Consider the following 23,607-nt stretch of genomic DNA (forward strand, 5'->3'; position numbering starts at 1 on the left):
GCTATGTACTTTACCCACAACTGAACCTATGTGATAGTTACATTTCATGTCCCTAGTAAGTGTTAGACCCAAGTATTTGTATGAGTTTACAGATTCCAACTGTGCCTCACATAAAATTATGTTCATAGGGTACTACATTTTTCATTTTGTGAAGTACACAGTTTTACAGTTTTGAACATTTAAAGCAAGCTGCCAATCATTGCACCACTTTGAAATATTATTGTGGTCTTATTGAATATTTGTATGGCTTTGTTCAGACTGTACTTTGTTGTAGATAACTACATCATCTGCAAAAAGTCTAATTAATATGCTGCAACTGAGTCAACTGAGTAACAACAAGGATGTGAAATGAATAGTACAACCAGGTTGCATTTGAGGCATTTAAAATGTAGTATTGTTATGTACAACGTCCCCTTCATCTCTCTTAATATCTGTTGGTCATTAGATATTAAGGGCGATGATGGCGACATTGTACATCCTTTCACGCAATTACATTAAGCCTATCATACTAATTTGGCCCTTTACTGGTCAATAGTGCTTAGAATTTAATATAGTTTCATCCTATCCACGTTCTATAGTCCTATAAAATTATCCTCGAGCTAGGACGTAATACATACACATGCATTAACTTCCTGCGCCTTTGACCCAGTCTTCAGATCGCTTTCGTAACACGTTTTATGAAAATCAAATGAAAGAAGACGATTTCTCAATTTGCGCATTTTGGTTCCTTCTTGACATTCTCACAGCCTACGTGCCGGCGCCACCTCAGTTTACCTGAGAGCCCGCTGCCCACTGAACGTTCACAGGGGTGAGGAAGCATGCTTCTGACGTTTGAGCTAAGTACAGCTATTGACATGGTACTCACGTACCGTTTATTTTTCATTTTATGCAAGCCTTTTGGCCTTTTGGGCATTCTGTATTAATATTGGACCATGCCTTTTATGCAGTTTGTAGTTTTAGTGTTTTCCGAAGAGGGCGTGGTTATCCGCTCCGAAACCTACGTCAACATCTGGTTTCTATTTGCAATTGAGGCAGATTTTTTATAATCATTTCATTAATGAAGCATCATGAACGGCAAGGGTTCCAAACTTCCTGGATGCACAAACAAAGATAGTTCTACATTTGCCAATGACTTCTAATCCCAGATAAATAGCAGTGTTCTTCCTACCAAAAAATTGTCAGTCCCATTATAAATTTTCCTGGGTACCCCATATGACTCTACTTTTGATAATAAGCAGAAGTGTGATACCGAGTGAAATGCTTTTTGAAAATTGAGAAATAGGCACTAGTGCATTTACCTGAATGTGTGTATGCATGACTTTCAGTATAATGTGACAAAATCGAGAGTTGAGTTTTGCATGATCAATGCCAACCCATGTTGGTTGGCATGGAGGAGGTCATTGTGTTCGAGACATCTCATTATTTTTTAGCTCAGAATATTTTCGAAGATTCTATATGAAGTGGATGATTTCGCTCCCCTTCTAATAGATGGACATAACCTGTACTTTCTTCCAACTACTAGGCATGGATTTTCATTCAAGGGATCTATCATAGATTATAGTTAGAAGAGGGGATAACTCGGTTGCAAATTCATTAAAGAATCTGTTAGGGATTCCATCAGACCCTGGAGCTTTGTTCAGTTTTAACTATTTCAGCTGTTTGTCTACACCACTGACCCTAATACATATTTCAATCATCTTTCGGTGGTATAAGAATTAATTTGGGGCAATACTCCTTTGCTTTCCTTTGTAAAGGAAAATTTGAAAATTGAGCTAAGCATGTGTCCCTTTTTTTTTTTCCCCATCTCTCTCTAGCCTCAATTTGAGTACAAGTCTCATCCATGAGTGAGATATATGCTACGGCACATTTGTAAAATCGTTAAAGACAGTGCTTTTGATTTCTTGATAGAAAATGTAGTTAATGAGTGCTGCCTTAGGAAGACTTTTATTTTTGCTAGTTGGTATTAAGTCTGAAATCCAGGCTAATACCGAACACTTCGTTAAAGAGTGAAGAAAGTATTGAGTCATACCAATAGATTTTGGTCTTATCAAGGATGGATTCAATCTGTCCAGGAGTGGGTGGATCATATCACTCAAAAGATCCACTGCACTGCTCAAGCATCCATTCTGCAGTCTTTAAGCCAGCTGCAAATGCAGCCTACCTTTTGCTGGAGCAATGAATGCTGCTCTCTGCTATCAGGATCTTGTGATTAGTGAGACCATGTTGCTGAATTATTAGGGAGAGCAAGACGAGATCATGACAAAAGTTTAAATTGTTCAGTTAGGGGTACAGTCATATTGGAGACCATCAGTAGGGTTTCCAGGAAAGGGAGAGGTGCCCCATGGATACCGTAATGCGAAACATTGCCCAGACTGTGGCAGCCTATTTTGCCACAGTTACTGCCACTGCCAACCAGGATTGAGCTTTCCAGTTCCACAGAGAGACAGATGAAAGGGGCAGATGGCAGATGAGACTTCATTTCCACCGCTGATGAAGAATACAGCTGCCCATTCTCCATGCGAGAGCTGAATTCTGTGTTACCTGCAGTTCATAACACATCACCTGGTTATGATAGTGTCACTTATAGCACTTAATGGCTATTCAGTGTGGTACTCCAAGGAATCCCCCCCCCCCACCTTTTTAATCTCATTTAGGTGTCAGGTCACTTTTTCGACTCTAGTGAGAAGCAATTTTAATTTCACTTTTAAAACTTGGAAATGACTGGATATAACTGAATATTTATCGTAGTGCTGCCATCACTATAGTTGGAGTCACGAACACTGGCGGTCGAGTTTAGGCTTGTTCTGTGCACCAATGTCACACGTTGTCTGACAGCCAATGAGCGTTCAGTAGTGTTCTGAATCCTCTGCTGTGAATGCCAAATCTAATGTGAGCGTTAAGCATTATCATAGCGAGTTGTATAGTGAATTGTTGTTCCATATGTTGTGTGCTGTCATTGTTTATGTTGGCGGTAACTGATACAGTACGCATATGGAAGGGAGAGACTTAATTTGCAGGATACAGGCTTTCTTCAAGGGGAAGGCCCCCCTCAGGGGGTCCACAACTCTTTTGTGGATATGTGCGTGGCGAGCATGAGATTCTTGAGCTAGTGCGGCTCTTTCCTTTCTGGGCTGCATACCTTGAATTTCCACATGCCCCCCCCCCCCCCTACCCCCGGCTCCACCTCATCCCTTCCCCTTCTCCCACAATAGGATTTTCTTTCATGTCTATGTCCGGCTTCTCTTTTCCTTGCCTCTTCTCTTTGCCCTCTTCTCCACTGTGGCATTTGAGACCTCTCTTCTTTCCTTTTCTTTATTCCTCCCTTTCTCATTATTTGCTCCCTGTTTGTGTCTGAAGGCAGACACATGCATAGCTGGTGACGGGTTAATGTGTAATTCCCCACCCCGGGTAGACAGGTATGACACGTACGTACCCCCAGGTAATGGCCAGGTCCAGGAAGGGGCGATTGCCCGAGCTGGTACCTTCTAGACGTGTCTATTGGTTCCTCCGTCCGTTTCTCTGGTCGTGTGACCTGAGGTGTGAACAATCACCTAAGGCAGGAGTGCCCTCAGAGGGCCCGCACAAGGAAGGAGTACACCATTTAAGACACCAGTAATCATGGGGGATGCTTCCGCACTGGTTTCCTCTATGTCTACAATTTCTGCTCACAAGTGAAAGTTAGATGAGTCTCAGCAACAGACAATTCTTCCATCAGTGCCACAGTTCCTTGTTTCTCGGTCGGATGAAGGTCAAGACTTCACAGTCGATCCTTTCATTATTCAGAAAAGTTTTGATGCAATTGCATATCCTGTAAAGTTTTGTTCCCGATTACAAAATGGCACCTTATCGTTAGAAACAGTCAGTGCCCTCCAGGCACAAAATTTGCTGCTAACTCCAATACTATACACCTTCCTTCTCCGGGCGTAAGTGCACCGCACTTTAAATTCATCACACGGGGTGGTTTATACACGTTCACTTGACGGATTGTCCAACAAGGAAATTCAAAACTACCTGTCTGACCAGGGCGTAACGGCTGTACGTCGAGTTATGAAAAGGGTTAACAAGGACTTGGTACCAACCCGCACTATCTTCTTGACATTTGATAGAATTCAACTTCCATCAAACATTAAAGTGCGCTATGAGATAAAAAATATGAAAGAAAATATAAAAACGCAGTAAATGAAGCAGGCAAAAGGGAATACAAACACCTCAAAAATGAGATTGGCAGGAAGTGCAATATGGTTAAGCAGGGATGACTAGAGGATAAATGTAAGGATGTAGAGGCTTATCTCACTAGGGGTAAGATGATACTGCCTACAGGAAAATTAAAGAGACCTTTGGAGAAAAGAGAGCCACTTGTATGACTATCAAGAGCTCAGATAGAAACCGAGTTCTAAGCAAAGAAGGGAAAGCAGAACGGTGGAAGGAGTATATAGAGGGTCTATACAAGGGGATGTACTTGAGGACAATATTATGGAAATGGAAGAGGATGTAGATGAAGATGAAATGGGAGATACGATACTCCGTGAAGAGTTTGACAGAGCACTGAAAGACCCGAGTTGAAACAAGGCCCCGGGAGCAGACAATATTCCATCAGAACTACTGACAGCCTTGGGGGAGCCAGTCCTGACAAAACTCTACTATCTGGTGAGCAAGATGTATACCCTGGGCTTCATTTTGAATATAATAATTCCAATCCTAAAGAAAGCAGGTGTTGACAGATGTGAAAATTACCGAACTATCAGTTTAATAAGTCACAGCTGCAAAATACTAACGCGAATTCTTTACAGACAGTATGGAAAAACTGGTAGAAGCCGACATCAGCGAAGATCAGTTTGGATTCCGCAGAAATGTTGGAACATGTGAGGCAATACTGACCATATGACTTAACTTAGAAAATAGGTTAAGGAAAGGCAAACCTACATTTCTAGCATTTGTAGACTTACAGAAAGCCTTTGACAATGTTGATGGGAATATTCTCTTTCAAATTCTGAAGGTGGCAGGGGTAAAATACAGGGAGCGAAGGGCTATTTACAATTTTTACAGAAACCAGATGGCAATTATAAGAGTTGAGGGGCATGAAAGGGAAGCAGTGGTTGGGAAGGGAGTGAGACAGGGTTGTAGCCTATCCCCAATGTTATTCAATCTGTATATTGAGCAAGCAGTGAAGGAAACGAAAGAAAAATTCGGAGTAGGTATTAAAGTCCACGGAGAAGAAATAAAAACGTTGTGGTTTGCCGATGACATTGTAATTCTGTCAGAGGCAGCAAATAACTTGGAAGAACAGTTGAACGGAATGGACAGTGTCTTGAAAGGAGGATATAAGATGAACATCAACAAAAGCAAAATGAGGATAATGGAACGTAGTCGAATTAAGTTGGGTGATGCTGAGGGAATTAGATTAGGAAATGAGACACTTAAAGTAGTAAAGGAGTTTTGCTATTTGGGGAGCAAAATAACTGCTGATGGTCAAAGTAGAGAGGATATAAAATGTAGACTGAGAATGGCAAGGAAAGTGTTTCCGAAGAAGAGAAATTTGTTAACATCAAGCATAGATTTAAGTGTCAGGAAGTCTTTTCTCAAAGTATTTGTATGGAGTGTAGCCATGTATGGAAGTGAAACATGGACGATAAATAGTTTAGGCAAGAAGAAAATAGAAGCTTTTGAAATGTGGTGCTACAGAAGAATGCTGAAGATTAGATGGGTAGATCACATAACTAATGAGGAGGTATTGAATAGAATTGGGGAGAAGAGGAGTTTGTGGCATAACTTGACAAGAAGAAGGGACCTGTTGGTAGGACATGTTCTGAGGCATCAAGGGATTACAAATTTACCATTGGAGGGCAGTAGAGAGAGACCAAGAGATGAATACATTAAGCAGATTCAGAAGGATGTAGGTACTGGGAAATGAGGAATCTTGCACAGGATAGAGTAGCATGGAGAGCTGCATCAAACCAGTTTCAGGACTGAAGACGACAACCACAACAATAACAAGAGATAATTTCAGTCAACCCTTACATCCCCAACCCTATCAATGCTATCGATGTCAGCAGTTTAACCATACCAGCCAGTTGTATTCCAATACGGCCAAATGCATTACGTGTGGCAAGGATGCCGCTCGTTGCATCAACTGTATGGGCGACCACACTGCTTCCTCTAGTGATTGTCCCATTTTCAAAGATGAACGGCTTATTCAGGAAATCAGAGTGAAGGAAAGGGAGTCTACATTTGCTGCTTGTAAGTTATACGCCAGTTAAAAGCCCACTGTGCCTCCAGAAGGTAAATATAGCACTGTCCTTGCATCTCCTCGGCCTACTAAGGAGGCAGCCACACAGACTTGTGATCTCACCTTTAGTGCCGTGATCCTCAGATTGACCAGCGCAAAGATTGCCTGTTCAACGTTCCCACTGTCACCTGCTCACTCTATGGCTCACCCTTCATCGGCTCCTGCTAAATCATGAGCCCCAAAATTAGACACTCGGACTTCCAAAAAAGAGCCTACTCGTGAAGATTTCTTACGTGCCCCGACTTTACAACCACTAATTCCTCCCTCATCTCAATGCCCTGTTTCCAAGAAGGCTCATAAGAAGCCAAGTTTCTCTCCTTCTCCACCACAGCATGTCTCATCTACAGTGCCACCTGGCAGTAACTGCCCTCGGCCGTCTTCCATGTGGCAAAGGCGCACTACTGACGGCCGATCAACTGGCCGATCGCTGGTGGCAGGAGCTGCCCTCGAACAACCTATGGATCAGTATCTTCTGCCTTTGGCTGAATGCCATTCCACATTGTCGGCTGCCGTCTCTCAGCGGTCGTTGAGTTGAGAGCAACCGTGGTAAGATTCTTCCCTTTTCTGTCCTCCCTATGTTAAGTATCCATTGGAATATCTGCAGCATTAGAATCAATCGGGATGAATTTTCTATCCTCTTAAGATCCTACTCACTGGTCATCTTATGTCTTCAGGAAACAAAGCTGTGTCCCCACGATAACTTTGTTTTCCATCATTTCCAGTCAGTCTGTTTGATCTCCCCGCTGTTGATGGCACTCCCCCCCCCTCCCGGGGACTTTTGATTCTTCTCCATGATACTTTCCATTACCACCCAATCCCTTGAAACAGTTCCTTGCAAGCTGTTCTGTCTATCTTCCCCTTTCTGGATACACCTTCTGTCTTTGTACTGTATACATTCCATCGTCCACACCGATGGCAACAGCTGATCTCCTTCATCTTCTTGGTCAGCTCCCGGCCCCCTATTTGCTGATTGGGGACTTCAATGCCCGCCACCTGCTTTGGGGATCTCCGCGTCCTTGTGCGTGGGGCTCTCTATTGAATGACCTCTTCCACCAAGCGGATCTTGTTTGCCTCGACACTGGGGAATCTACATTTTTGTCTGCCTCCACGACAAATTTCTCTTATTTGGACCTTTCGGTCGGTGATGTTAAGCTAGCTTGGCACTTTGAATGGTTTGCTCATGCTGATACATACTTGAGTGACCATTTTCCTTGTGCCCTTTGATTGCAGCCACAACTGCCATCTATGCACCCGAGACGCTGGAAGTTTGCCAAAGCCGATTGAACACTGTTTTCATCTCTAGCGACATTCGATGACCATCACTTTCCTAGCGTCGACAATCAGGTCACTCATGTTACAGAAGTTGTTCTTACAGCCGTGGAACGTTCTATATCTCGCACCTCTGATTTGCCCCGGCGCCCCCCATTTCCTTGGTGGAACGAGGCATGTCGTGACACAATACATGAGCGGAGATGTGCGCTTCGCATTTTCTGCCACCATCCTACTTTGGCCAGCTGTATCCTTTATAAGCAGTTACATGCACGATACCGTCGCGTCATCCATGATAGCAAGAAGGCAAGCTGGGACTTCTTTACTAGCTGTTTTAACACCTTCACTCCCTGCTCAGATGTTTGGAGTCGAAGTCGACTGTTATCTGGCGCACCTAGTTTCTCCCCGATCTCTGGGCTCACTGTCGCGCATGCTACCTTAGTGTACCCAGTCACAATTTCTAACTCATTGGGTCAACACTTTACTGAGATTTCGAGCTCTTCAAATTACCCGCCAGCCTTTCTCCCAAAGAAACGTGCACCGGAAGTGCGACCTCTTGCTTTCTCCTCTCAAAATAGCAAAACCTATAATACTGTTTTCTCCATGCGGGAACTCAAACACACACTCTCTTCTTCTTGCTCTTCCTCCCCAGGACTGGATGGTGTCCACATCTAAATCTTGCTGCATTTATCATACCATAGTCTGTGTTACCTCCTTCACCTTTATAATCAAATTTGGACCAACTGTACATTTCTCAGAAGATGGCGGGAAGCTATTGTCGTTCCTGTTCCGAAACCTGGAAAGAACAAACATATCTCCTCTAGCTATCGCCCCATTTCTCTCACGAGTAGTGTATGTAAGGTTTTGGAGCGTGTGGCGAATTGTCATTTAGCCTGGTGGCTGGAGTCCCAAAACCTTTTAACACCTGCCCAATGTGGTTTCTGAAAGCATAGTTTTGCAGTTGAGCTCTCTCCAATTATATCATGAACAATTTTCTCAGGAAACGGTAGCAATATTTTTTGCGGGTGAACACTACTCTCTCCCATACTTTCTCCCAAGAAAATAGGGCTCCATGCTAAGTGTTGTACTGTTTGCCATCGCCATAAATCCAATTATGGATTGTGTCCTTCCTGATGTCTTGGGCTCCCTCTTTGTGGACGATTTTGCGATCTACTACAGCTCTCAATAGACCAGCCTTCCTGAATGTCGTCTTCGAGGATGTCTCGATCGCCTCCACTCTTGGAGCATTGAAACCGGCTTCTGCTTTTCTCCCAGTAAGACCATTTGTGTCAATTTTTGGTGTCGTATGGCGTTCCTTCCTCCTTCCCTACATCTCGGCCCTGTCGAGCTCCCATTTGCGGATGTCCTAAATTGTTGGGACTTATGTTTTACAGAAAATGGTGCTGGTCCCGCCACATTTCCAATCTTTCGGCTTGTTGTCTGTGATCTGTCATAGCTATTAATAGTATCACTTCTGTAGCTAAATTCTGGTCCATTGTTCTTTTGTTTGTTGACAACTTCCCTGTATTTTGTTCCTCCTGGAGCCCAGCAACAGCAACTCGTGAGCTGCAGCTGACTCTTCAACAGTTGGATGAATGGGCAGAGGAGAGGGGATTTAAATTCTCGACTCAGAAGTCCGTGTGCTTTCTATTTAATGGTTCACATTCTGGTCTAAACTTTCCTGAGTTGAGGAGGAGGTACATTGTTCTTAATTTTGAAGGCTTAATGTGATTTCTGGGCCTTACATTTGATTCTAAACCACACATTAGTGACCTGAAAATATGGATACTCGAAGCACTCTGTAGTTTAAAATGTCTTTGCCACAATGCCTGTGGAATAGAACAAACTAGTGTTCTTCAGTTTTACAGAGCCCTTGTGTGATCTCGGCTTGATTGTGTATGCACGGCATATGGGTCCGGACGATCTCTTACTTAAAAACCTTGGACATGGTGTTCCATAAACAAAATTTGGCTGCCCACTAGGGGCTTTAGAGTCAACCTTATACTGAGCCTTTCCATTGAGGCTGATGAACTGCTACTTTACATCAGGCAATGACTACTCATGTTGCTACAGGCCTACAAAATACTGTTCACAATATACATATCTGCTTACTATGCCATTGGTCAGCCTACAATTTGAAGGCTGTTTCATAATCAACAATAGTCGATGAGACCCTGTTGGACTTGCATGAAAGATTGCCTTTTAGAGATGAGTGTGGTTGGTTTTAAAGTTTTATGCTGAGGTTGGAGCAGATCTCCACCTTGGCTTCTACAAAGGCCCAGAATTGTTTTAGACTTGATGCATTATAAGAAAGATTTAACTCTAGGTTTTATATTTTACTCTCTGTTTTTTAAAGTTTTAGCTGGCATCGCTCTTTTAAAATTGCATACACTGGTGGGTTTAAAAAAAGGAGGCTCCTTTTCCATTCAGTAGTGTTCTCCAGCTGTGTCTTCTGGAGCCGCCTTCACTGTGAATATCCTGTATTTAATGCAGAGATCCATATATCATCTCACTGGAGCAGATGAGGTGTCTTCAGAGCAAACAGTATTCATCTGCTCCGATTCCCTTACTGCCCTACAATCATTCTACATGTACTCAGGAGAGAAAATGGTATAACTCATACATGACTAACCATACTTACTTCCATCAACAGGGGGCGAAGCAGATGTCATTCTATTGGGTATTGGGGCATGTGGAAATTCTAGGAAATGAACAGGCAGACCAAGGGAACCAACAAGGCATGCAGGGGTATGACTTGTTGTGCTGTTCCCTTGCAGGCTGTCATCTCACTGGTGAGTCAGAGATCCATAGAGTTATGGGAGGAGGAGTGACTGGCAGTGACAGACAGTAAGCTGCCCCCTGCGGGTCCGGGGTAAGAATAGGCCCGAGGTATTCCTGCCTGTCGTAAGAGGCGACTAAAAGGAGTTTCAACCATTTCGGCCTTCCATGTGATGGTCCCCCTTGGGGTTTGACCTCCATTTGTCAAAATTCTACAGAAGTACGAGCCTTTTGGGGAAGGACACCTTACGTGGTGTATCACGGGTCCTCAGTGCACTAAGACCTTGGCACTCAGCATTGGCCCGGCGTTGTAAACGCACCCACTATTCCTCCAATTGGGCCTAAACGCCTGATAGGTTGCACGAGTTATGCCCATAGTGCATCCCCATCTGCACCTACAATCATGATGGACTTTCCATGGCACCCGAAATCCAGCACGGTAGCCAGCCAGTTGTGGTGGGGTCGTCATGTACTCTCTAGGTTGTAGCCCCCTGGCAACAAAGGGATTGTACTGCCGATACGTGAGCTGCACCCTCCCCATGTCGGCCAAGGAGTAGATGCCCGTCTCCTTGGGGCATCAGGACTCCCAGCAACGGTCATCCTGCCATGTGGCCCTTGCTGAGGCCGGGTGGCACCCATGGGGAGAGCCCTCGCTCGGAGTGGGTGGTATTGGGGCGGACGTTTCGCAGATGAAACGTCAACATGTATCAGGTCGATCTGCGGCCGAGTCTTTTAAAAAGAAAGGTACTGTCTCTGGTTCTGGTTCTGGTTCTCCTGCCCTTTCCCCCTTGACCACTCCCTAGGAGGAAGAACAGGCCCGCTGGCTTGGGGCGAAGTACTTCCCCCGCTATTTAGTCTGTTCTCGGACCGATGGGGGGACGATCGCCACCTCCAAGCCCATGTTCTTTGTCCAGCACATTGAGGGCATCTTCGGGGAAATCGAGGCCCTCAGTAAAATGCGTTCGGGGTCCGTTCTTATAAAGAACACCTCCGCCACACAGTCGGCGGCGCTCCAGGTGTGCGACCGACTAGGGGACATCCCAGTGTCCATTGTCCCGCATCTGGCACTGAATAGGACGCAGGGGGTTATTTTTCACCGGGACCTCCTGCTGCAATCTGATGAGGAGCTCAGGGCCAACCTGGAGCGCCGAGGCGTGCATTTCATCCGGCGAGTCCAGCGTGGCCTCAAAGACCGTCGCATCGACACCGGGGCCTTTATCCTCGCCTTCGAGGGGGACGTTCTCCCGGAGAAGGTAAAGGTGATGTGCTACTGGTGCGACGTGCGACCTTACGTCCCGCCTTCTATGCGCTGCTTTCGGTGTTTGTGCTTCGGGCACATGTTGTCACGGTGTGAGGCTGAGCCCCTTTGTGGCGATTGTGGAAGTCCTCTTCGTGAGGAACATACATGCTCCCCACCACGTTGGTGCGTCAATTGTCCTGGCCTCCACTCGCCTAGATCTTTAGACTGCCCCGCGTATCAAAAGGAGAAGAAGATTCAAGAATTAAAAACTTTGGACTGTCTCTCTTATTCTGAGGCCAGGAAGAAGTATGACCGCCTCCATCCCTTGACGTTGACAACTTCGTTTGCCTCAGTCGTTTCCACCCCTTCCACATTATCCTCACCCTATCCTGTCCCCCCTGCACCTCCTCACCCCACCCGGGGTCTATGCCTCCGCCTCCTAAATCCCTCCCTTCCAAATCCTCCTCCCTCGCAGCCCCTGCCCCCTCTGCCCCAGGGGCCACCATTTCCTCCTCCTCCCCCTCCGCCGCCTGAGAAGCGATCCTCTTCTCAGGCGTCCATCGGGGAAACCTTCCGGACCCCGGCTTCCGAGGTCCGACATTTCAAAACGGACCACGCGCGTGAGGACCTTCTTCGGGTCCAGCCCACCATCCCCGTGCCTCATCGGACTTCCAAGCAGGCCTCCAAGAAGAAGAGAAGTCTTCATCCCCCTCTCCATCCCGGCGTTTCGTCTGACGCTCCATCCGTGAGTCACTACTCCCGGCTGTCCTTGGTTTCGCCGGGACGCTCTGCTGCCAGGCGCTCAGCTGGCCTGTCGTCAGCGAATGATGCTGCCCCTCCTACGCAACCCAGGAATGCAGCCACAGCTGGCGACGACTCGATGGAACAGGATCCGCGTCCCGCCGGTTGTAGCGTTGTTCCCTCGAAAACTGGCCCTCCGCGGCCGTCGAGGTGACCAGCTCTTCACCCGTTTTGTTCCTCCTTTTTTCTGACTAGCGATGGCTTTGTTACATTGGAACATATGAGGTATTCGATCTAATCGGGAGGAATTACTACTGCTCCTCCGCCTGCACTGTCCGCTCGTCCTTGGTCGCCAGGAAACCAAGTTGCGCCCAACTGCCCGTATTGCCTTTACCCACTATACCTCGGAGCGGTCTGACCTCACCCCTGTGGACGGTATTCCAGCTCATGGTGGGGTCATGTTGCTCGTTCGGGACGATGTCTATTACCATCCCATCCCATTGACCACCCCACTCCAAGCAATAGCTGTCCGTATTACTCTTTCTGCCTTTACTTTTACTGTTTGTACTGTCTACACTCCATCATCATCCGCAGTTAGTCGGGCTGACATGATGCACCTGATTGTTCAGCTTCCTCCGCCGTTTTTATTGTTTGGCAACTTCAATGCCCATCATCCCCTTTGGGGCTCTCCTGCATCCTGTCAGAGAAGCTCCCCCTTGGTGGATGTCTTCAACCATCTCAATCTTGTCTGCCTCAATACTGGCACCCCGACTTTCCTCTCGGACTCTACTCATACCTACTCCCACTTGGACCTCTCGATCTGTTCTACCACTCTTGCCCATCGGTTCGAGTGGTATGTCCTTTCTGACACCTATTCGAGCGACCATTTCCCCTGTGTCGTTCGTCTCCTGCACCACACCCCATTCCTACGTCCTTCGAGCTGGAATATACCGAAAGCTGACTGGGGACTTTACTCCTCCCTGGCGACCTTTCTGGACCACGATTTTCTCAGTTGTGACAGTCAGGTCGAATACCTCACGGCTGTTATCATCAATGCTGCCGAACGTTCCATTCCTCGTACTACCTCTTCTTCACATCATGTTTCCGTCCCCTGGTGGAATGAGGCATGTAGAGACGCTATCTGTGCTCGACGACATGCTTTACGCACCTTTCGCCGCCATCCTACGTTGGCGAATTGTATTGGATACAAACGACTCTGAGCGCAATGCCTTAGAGTCATCAAAGACAGCAAAAAAAGCTTGTTGGGCCTCTTTCACCAGCTCCTTTAACAGTTTTACTCCCTCTTCTGTCATCTGGGGTGGCCTGCACCGGCTGTCGGGCATTAAGGCCCACTCCTCGGTACCTGGCCTGACTTCAGATAATGAGGTACTTGTTGATCCTGTGGATGTCTCCAACGCCTTCAGCCGTTTGATCACGGAGGTTTCAAGTTCCGCCCATTACCACCCTGCCTTCCTTCCCAGGAAAGAGGCAGAAGAGGCTCGGCGACCTTCCTTCCTCCTTCTGAATCTGGAAAATTATAATGCCCCCTTTACTATGCGGGAACTCGAACGTGCACTTGCACTGTCCCAGTCGTCTGCTCCGGGGCCAGATGCCATTCACGTTCAGATGCTGACAGACCTTTCTCTGGCAGGCAAAAGCTTTCTTCTTCGTACCTACAGTCGTGTCTGGACCGAAGGTAAAGTCCCCATGCATTGGCGTGATGCCGTCGTTGTTCCTATACCCAAACCCAGGAAGGATAGACACCTTCCTTCTAGTTACCGCCCCATTTCTCTTACAAGCTGTGTCTGTAAGGTGATGGAGCGCATGGTTAATGCTCGGTTAGTTTGAATTCTTGAATCTCGACGGCTACTTACCAAAGTTCAATGCGGCTTTTGTCACCGCCACTCCGCTGTTGACCACCTTGTGACCTTGTCGACATTCATCATGACCAACTTTTTGCGAAAGCGCCAAATGGTAGCCGTGTTCTTTGATTTTGGGAAGGCTTATGAGACCTGTTGGAGAGGAGGTATCCTACGCACTATGCACAGGTGGGGTCTACGCGGTCGCCTGCCCCTTTTTATTGATTCCTTTTTAACAGATCGAAAGTTTAGGTTACGTGTGGGAGTTTAAGTTACGTGTGGGTTCCGTATTGTCTGACGTCTTCCTCCAGGAGAACGGAGTGCCTCAGGGCTTCGTCTTGAGCGTAGCCCTTTTTGCCATAGCGATCAATCCAATTATGGATTGCATTCCACCTAATGTCTCAGGCTCTCTTTTTGTGGATGACTTCGCGATCTACTGCAGTCCCCAGAGAACATGCCTTCTGGAGCGCTGCCTTCAGCATTGTCTTGACAGCCTATATTCGTGGAGTGTGGCTAATGGCTTCTGGTTCTCTGAAGAGAAGACAGTGTGCATCAACTTTCGGCGATATAAAGCATTCCTTCCACCATCCTTACATCTCGGTCCCGTTGTTCTCCCATTCGTGGAAACAACTAAGTTTCTAGGGCTCACACTGGACAAGAAACTTTGTTGGTCTCCGCACGTCTCTTATTTGGCTGCCCGTTGTACAAGTTCCCTTAATGTCCTCAGAGTTCTTAGTGGTTCATCTTGGGGAGCGGATCGCACTGTCCTGCTTCGCTTGTATCGGTCCATAGTCTGATCAAAGCTGGATTATGGGAGCCTCGTCTACTCATCTGCTCGGCCATCCCTCTTACACCGTCTCAACTCCATCCACCATCGGGGGTTGCGTCTTGCAACCGGAGCGTTCTACACTAGTCCCATCGAGAGTCTTTATGCTGAAGCTGCCGAATTACCATTGACCTACCAGCGTGGCTTACTGCTTTGTCGGTATGCCTGCCGGCTGTTATCAATGCCCGACCACCCCTCTTATCAGTCCTTCTTCGCTGATTCTCTCGACCGTCAGTATGGGTTGTACGTGTCTGCCTTGCTGCCCCCTGGAGTCCGCTTTCGTCGCCTGCTTCGACAATTGGATTTTGCCCTTCCTACCACCTTTAGAGAGCGTGAGAGCCCGAGACCACCTTGGCTCCAGGGTCCGGTTCATATTCATCTCGACCTCAGCTCGCTCCCGAAGGAGGGTACTTCGGCTGCAGTGTATTGCTCACGGTTTGACAAACTTCGTACGCGACTTGCCAGTCACACCTTTATTTACACTGATGGCTCCAAAACTGACGATGGTGTCGGCTGTGCCTTTGTCGTCGGGGCCGTCACCTTTAAATACCGGCTCCTCGACCAGTGTTCCAGGTTTACAGCCGAGCTTTTTGCTCTCCACAGGCCGTTCAGTATGCCTGCCGTCACCGCCATTCATCTTATGTCCTCTGCTCTGATTCACTCAGTGCTCTTCAGAGCCTTGGAGCTCCATATCCGGTCCATCCCTTGGTGCAACGGATCCAGCAGTCCCTCCATTCTTTTGCTGATGATGGCTCTCCTGTCAGCTTTCTGTGGGTTCCCGGCCATGTAGGAGTGCCTGGGAATGAGGCTGCTGATGCTGCAGCCAAGGCTGCAGTCCTCCTGCCTCGGCCAGCCTCCCATTGTGTCCCGTCATCTGACATTAGTGGGGTTGTTTGTAAGAGGCTTGTGTCTTTGTGGTGGGATACTTGGTCATCACTTCAAGGAAACAAGCTCCGGGCCGTAAAACCATTCCCAACTGCTTGGACAACCTCCTCCCGATCATCTCGGCGAGAGGAGGTCCTTCTGACCAGGTTGCGGATTGGGCATTGCCGGTTTAGCCACCACTACCTGTTCTCAGGTGACCCAGTCCCGCAGTGCCCTTGTGGTCAGGCATTGACAGTGCGCCATGTTTTATTGTCGTGTCCCTGTTTTAGTCAATCTCGTGTTGTCCTGTCTCTGCCATCTACTTTACAGGATATTTTAGCTGATGACGCTCGAGTAGCTGCTCGTGTTCTTTGTTTTATTACCTCGACTGGCTTGTCCAAAGACATCTAACTCTTTCACTTATTTTATCTTCATCTTTGTAAGAACTTTCTGGTGTCGTCTCCTCCCCCCCCCCCCCCCTCCCCCTTGAGTTTTACTACATTCTATGTGCTCTTACAATTGTGACTGGGCGCTAATGACCTCAGTAGTTGAGCGGCCTTAAACCCCCCCCCCCCCCCCCAAAAAAAAAAGACAGTAAGCTGCTCTTTTTGTGAAGCCAACTGTGGTGTTTCTCCTGTTGGTCACTTAGGTGGGGTGAAGTGTCCCTGACCTGCCTCTGAATTGGCCACTGTCCCCTCACATGTAGCTTCCTACTCCGATGAGAAGACTTCCTGTATGTGATGCCTGTGGCATTCAAATCATTGTACACCACGTTTAAACAGTGTATGTTTTATAGTGTGATAAATGGGCAGAAGCAGATTCAGGTGGGGATCTACCCTCTATTTTTGATGATTAGGTGAGTGTGATGAAGGTTTCAAAGTTTTGTATAGTGTCTGGACTCCAAGATAAGCGTTAAGGCTAGAGATTTTATTGTGTTGCAGAGTGTATGACTCACCGTTTATTCCAGCTATCATCCTGCCACAGATATCTGTTATGCTATTCTAATTTTTTCATTTTTGTATTCCTCTGTGTGTGTGTGTGTGTGTGTGTGTGTGTGTGTGTGTGTGTGTGTGTGTGTGTGTGTGTGTGTTTGGTTGCATTTGATTGGCTACTTTTGATTATTTTGACTTGTAATGAAAGTTTTATAATTCTGTGAATTGACAGATTATATCAACACCTGCCTCATAACATTTTCGTACAGACACTCAAGACCTTACCGCTGCGTGCCTACACCATCATTTCTCATCACCAGCATCTTCATTGCCTTCTGGGAGTGACTGGATACTAATGTCGTGTTGCTGTGAGCCTTTACATTCAACCAGAATTAATTTCGTTTTTGTAAATCTTATTTTGACATTATTCTGTTGCAGTAGTCACTGAACACTTCATGCATTGCTATCTTGACAGCCAAACACATTTCATTGAGCATCTCTCTATCTATAGCCCTATGCTTTGTTTTATGCCTATGATGCAGTAGTATCATTTCTTTAGATGTTTCTCTGTAGTGACTGTATACCATGGAGCTCGCATGATGACTCATTCACAATAAACAACCACATTCATGCAGTAGACAGTTGATGTAAAATGTTATGCATTTACTTGGATAGCATGTCCATAAACATTGTACAGAGAGGTGTCCAGTATCCATCAGGTTTAATCGTCATTGGGCTTCCAGCTGAGCTGAGGAAAAAAAAAAAAAGTTAAACCCCAAGTATTCAGCTACAAGTTGAAAGGTTTCCTTGTGGCACACTCTTTGTATTCTGTACATGAGTTCCACACAATAGCAGAAACTTTCTCTCTGTAGTGTTTTATTTGTACATATTGTTCTTCAGTTATTTTGTGTGTTTTATTCATTCTTTAGGTTTTTCGTTTATAAATTTTCTAATTGGCGATCTGTAAAATACATAGTGACTTGTTCCACAACTGAGTGTCTTTGGCTTTCACAGTCCCACAGAACCCGATAATTAAATAAGTAAAATAGTAGCCCAGAATTTGCTCAGAATGAAACATCCTCCGATATTCAAATGTTTTAGCAGTGGCAGTGGCAGCTCCCCGACTGGAGTGGCAGCACTGATCGGGTGTGAGCTACTGACAGAGGTGCACGCATTATGCCCGCCACACAGCGAGGACCTCCAGCCGCTGGCTCGGCTGCTACTTTGCGGCTGGGGCTGGCGGGCACTTGCCGCCCTGCACCACCTGGACTGCTCGGTGAGTTTCTGCATAGGCTGTGATTTATGTAGCCTAAGAATATGACTATTAGTAGCATAAAAAACTGGAACAGAATGGGGTGTACAGTAAGGACTCAATTGTGGAAGACATGGGCTGTGGTGTTAGGTATCACTTGGACTGCTGGCAGTTGGTTTTCAGGAAAATAGCAGTGTAAGACTCCTACATTTGTTTGATTGATGGGAATTGAGGGTGCAAAGTAGGGAGGCAGTCAAGTGCATGGTACAACCTGTTGGTTTTGTCTCTGTTAACGAGGCTACTATCCATCAGCATTGTGGTGACTGTAACGTCGTACAGTCTTATGCATTTTAACTTCTGACACAAGGAAATCGGACATTAATTAGAAGAAGAAATACTGAAGAAAATTTGTGGACAAATAGGCACAATGGAGAATGAAAATTAATTGAATTTGGTTTGTAATCACGAGTTACCTGGGTAATGTAAATACACACACACACACACACACACACACACACACACACACACACACACACACACACACACACACACACACCATTTGTATTATGACACTTCTGGCCACTCGGTAAAACTATTGATGATTGTGAGCAGATAACATTGTCTCCTAGAGTATGTTAGTGCTCCTACGATGTCTGCATGTATGTGCAAAAACCATCAGGTGTGTGCAAAAGCCATGCTGATGGCATTGGGAAGTGAGCAGTAGTTGCAAAGGAATGCCTGTCGATCTTATTAAACTGGCATATCAGTCTTGCACATGGCCATGCATGACAGTCTTTTTGCACTCTGGTCCACACAACTTTGGCGGATACTAACTTGGCTGTGGCTCAGATGCCTGAGTGTGCCAGGTTAAACAATATGTCTAAAATCTCATGAAGATATTGCTCTGATATGCTGAGCCACTATTTCCTTTTCTCTCTGTCCCACCTAATTGTATTTGGCACATTCAGGGCTGACACACATCTGAACTGCAATACTGTTGCTCCTATGTAAGATGGCACAAGAGAGGATCTTGTTGCTACAATGCTAACTCTGCCCACTGAATGGTGTTTAAAATGGCACAGCTCTGTGATAGGCAGTCAGTGATGACGTTGTGCATAAACTGATAGTTACGTTAAAAGTGTGCTCCAGTTATGAGCCCAGGCATGTCGGCAACCGCAAAAATCAGTGTTGGGTGGAAGTTCGAATCTAGGTGTAATGCTAATTGCTTTTCACCGTAGATAGGGATTCTGGCAGTTGTCGCAATAAGCACATTATGTTAGTGCCATCACTGCGACATTGATCCTAATTCGGTAGACACCGAAATCTGAACCCATGTAAGTAGGAAAACTCTACACTTAAGACTGAACCCGTAAGCACAGTTGGTGTAAGTGATTGGCAGTAGATAATGTGGCATTTGTACATCTTCTTACCAAACTCTAATCTGGGTGCCTGTGCTGTTGTGACAGATTAGGGTTTGGCAAAATGCCTATGGTACCAGCACCACTGTTCTGGCAAGTTTAGTGGGGTGGCATGTTCTGATTTTTTTTTTTTCCAGCTTTTTAACTGCTGTTCGTGTGCAGCTACTTGCACCTTGAGTTTTGTCTCTTTTGCTTCTAGCTGCTCCACCATGTGTTCGGACAATCCATGTTGCTGGTGTAAAGTATTCAAGAGTGTTCTGGGGTCAGTGACATCAGCTTGTACAACTGTCCACATTCCGGAGTATCTGTGTTGGCTGTTGTTGATTCTTGCACATGTGTAAAATTTCACTTGAGCTGTTTGCAGTGGTATCTGTCTTCTTGCCATGACTTCCAACACCAAGTCTGTCTGTGCTGCAGTAATGACACAGATGTTAGCTGGAAGTTTATGAAGGCATAATACCTGTAAAGATTGTTCAGACAGAAGTTGAGGGCCTTCTAATGTGTGTAGGGTTTTGAGTACTTGCGACAGAGTCTTGCCACCCATATATTCATCTGCAGTTTTTTTCCCTTCTAAATAAAGATGTGACCCCACAAGATTAAATTTGTCTGTGCTATTGGACACAGGACACGGTTGAAATATGTGTTCAGCCTGTGTGAACCAGAGCTGACGTCGTGGGAAGCTTAATATTTCCTTGTCGCACGTTTGTACGCCCATATTTTGCATTTTCACCCTTTGTTCCATTTTGCGGAATGTTAATAGTTGTCTATAGTGCTTCTGGGTTGATTGGTAAGTATTGTTCATTCCCAATTTCAGTTTCTGGTGTTATTACCTATGATACATACATTCACACGGTTATTTTTTGTTTCCCTTATTCAGCGTCACCACTATGGGAACTCGTATTTTGTATTTAATCCACATAAAGCAATTACTCAGTATTTAACAAATAACTTTTATTGTACTCGCATAAGATGAAACAGAAACAAGAGGAAAAACTTGTAAACAACTGTAACTATGCCAACTACAGCAAACATAACACTCGTATAATAAGTGAGGAGTTTGCTCACTAAGTGTGGTGAAGTGGGTTAGTGATGTTGGCACAATGTATCGGTAAAATCCTGTGATAAATATCTTATTTACTAATACATTATAAAGTTAATGACCATCTTATTCTGATTAAAATGCTTCTCATTATGAACAAATGTATTATCATGTTTGACTGTACAGTAGTAATCATGACACAGTTTTAATTGAAAGTATGTGTCCTTACATTTGCACGCAACTTTTCCTTAATATGATAAATATTCTAATCTTAATGTCCATTACAGTAAACTTGTTTCACTTTATGTCTACTCTTTTCACCTAGTACTTACAATATTTTACTTTTAATTTTACTGCAGTAAAGTTTTAATAATGTTCTTTCATAACATGATTACAAGAAAGAACTTTTTAAGACTTGTAGTTTTTACGTGAAAACAATAGATTCTGACTGCATTATAGGAAATGTACATGTTTTTCTCTTAAATAAGTAGCATATATTTATACAAAACAATAAAAATCCAACTAATTGGCAACTATATGGAAATAATTTCCTATGCATAAAATTAATCAATTCACCATGTAGATCATTTTAAAGATATTCATATATTTTTTGGAGTCTCCGGGTGGACCAACCAATGTTTCGGGATGTCATTACAGCTACATTTTGCCTTTGGTGTACATTTTGCCAGTGGTGTCAAAAAAATGTGTCCCAGCACCCTTACAATCGACGCACCTTATGTGTGTTACTTAGTGTAAGTTTGAAGCCTGCTACCTTTTCAAATTTCCCTTTTCTTTTTATTTGTATTCCAAAAATATTTAATTTTCTTTTTGTTTGTCCCGTACAATTAGACTTAGATTTACAACTGAATTTCATTTCCTTTCAAAAGTAATTTTCTCTCTTACAGCTAATGTTATGGTTAATAAAATAGAAAGAAACTTCCACATGGGAAAAATATATTAAAATATTCTCTGCCCATCTCTGTCATCTCTGCCCATACTCTTTGCCTTTAAATATGTCTGCTTGTGTCTGTGTATGTATGTATGGATGGATGTGTGTGTGTGTGTGTGTGTGTGTGTGTGTGTGTGTGTGTGTGTGTGTGTGTGTGTGTGTGTGTGTGTGTGCGCGCGCGCGCGCGCGTGCGAGTATGTACCTATCCTTTTTTTGCCCTAAGGTAAGTCTTTCCGCTCCCGGGATTGGAATGACTCCTTACCCTCTCCCTTAAAACCCACATCCTTTCATCTTTCCTTTTCCTTCCCTCTTTCCTGACGAAGCAGCCGCCGGTTGCGAAAGCTCGAAATTCTGTGTGTGTGTTCGTGTGTTTTATTTATTGTGCCTATCTATCGGCACTTTCCCGCTTGGTAAGTCTTGGAATCTTTGTTTTTAATATATAATGTTATGGTTACATACTATTGTACCAAAATCAAACATGCCATACAAGTGGACGTCAAATAGTACTTGATTACCAAATTAATTCCACAAAATTCATTTACTTATATCTCCCTCCAATTGCAGGTGCAGTTGTGCCCTAAATTTGAAAAATTTCACCCAAAACAGATTATTTACAGACAATACCTGATGAAAAAGGTGTAGTAACAAATGGCTTAATATTTTCCTTAACCTTTTGTTCCATTAAACTAACAACATATTTCTCCAATGTTGTTAAAGGGGAATGTTACTTCATCTGATCTGTTCCTTATTTTGAGATACCAACTCCTACACTTGCCTGAGATTTGTTTAAAATCTGTATTTAATACATAAGACCGATCATTTACCTCATTCCTGGCTAAATCAGGCTGTTTAATTATGCCAGAATGTAATTCTCATTCTTAATTTAATATTGTGGTATCGAATTCTGATAAATTTCTGTTTATCACTGTGTTTTTGTGATGGGAGTTGGCAATACATTCATTTAATGTATCAGATTGTTGATTTAATTTAGTATTAGTCATATTAAATTTGATGGTTTAATTTGGTGGCTGTTATAGTTAGAAATTTATCAGATTTGACACCTTCAGTGTTTGTCTTCATGAGGGCTTTCTTGTTCGTGTCAACTCAACCCTTCAATTTCAGCATCAGCTTGATCTATCTTCTCATCATTTGCATCTAGTTTCTGCACATTGTAGCCTCTAGATCAGCAACTTCCTTTAGGATTTCTTCGATTCTTCTACTTCTTGACGGCACACTATCCTAATACTCCAGAACAACTTCCCCGTTTACAACAGTCACTAACACCTACTCATAAAATTCAACTAAAAACCAATCCCATCTTCACTAAGACACAAACTCACATAAAAAAAATTACAAATTGCTTTGAATAAGTGCACCTCACCATCTCAGTCATACACTGTTTAGATCAAAATGTAGACAGTCCTGAACTGCTGTAACTCAGCCACATAAGGTTATGCATTGTTCCTCTGCCTACAGACACACACACACAAAAATCCACAACACTACCATAGCTTCTGGAACTGTTGGGTCCCTTCTCAGACAGGAGAGAGGGATGGATTGGGGTAGATAAAAAAAGAAGGGCATGTCACCAAGGCAGCAGGACAAGGTGTGAGTGTTATGCCCTACTTGTCAGACCATGCCTGTTGACAATGCTGGTACATGCTCCACTTCAGCAAACTTTTTTCTTTACCCAACTCTGGAAAAAATTACGTATTCACTGTCATTTGTCCGTGTAACATTTGTGGTGTTCCCTTTGTGTTGACCATAGTGAACACAACAATCACTAGACTATCTCACTGTACCTACACTGATGTAAAGTGTCACTAGAAGCCTTCCTAAGAGACAATCTCCATTCCTTCCGAACTGACTATGCAAATGTAGATGAGATGTGGCTTAAATTCAAAGATATAATAGCAACAGCAATTGAGAGATTCATACCTCATAAATTGGTAAGAGATGGAACTGATTCCCCATGGTACACTAAACAGGTCCGAACGCTGTTGCAGAGGCAATGGAAAAAGCATGCAAAGTTCAGAAGAGCGCAAAATCCCGAAGATTGGCTAAAATTTACAGACGTGTGAAATTTGGCACGGACTTCTATGCGAGATGCCTTGAATAGGTTCCACAACGAAACATTGGCTCAAAATTTGGCAG

The 23,607-nt window shown here is 44.7% G+C and overlaps 1 protein-coding gene across 4 annotated transcripts in view; it reads left to right on the forward strand.

Moving 5' to 3' along the window:
• LOC126278092 (lysosomal-trafficking regulator) overlaps positions 1 to 23,607 on the forward strand; it is a 543,055-nt gene that overhangs the window by 4,641 nt on the left and 514,807 nt on the right. For all 4 annotated transcript variants that reach the window (XM_049977936.1, XM_049977935.1, XM_049977937.1 and 1 more), the window contains exon 3: positions 17,897 to 18,071. In XM_049977936.1, the coding sequence (XP_049833893.1) occupies positions 17,897 to 18,071 (175 nt within the window). The remainder of the gene's footprint in view (positions 1 to 17,896; positions 18,072 to 23,607) is intronic.

Source organism: Schistocerca gregaria, chromosome 6 (genome assembly GCF_023897955.1).
Source record: "Schistocerca gregaria isolate iqSchGreg1 chromosome 6, iqSchGreg1.2, whole genome shotgun sequence".
Lineage (NCBI taxonomy): Eukaryota > Metazoa > Arthropoda > Insecta > Orthoptera > Acrididae > Schistocerca > Schistocerca gregaria.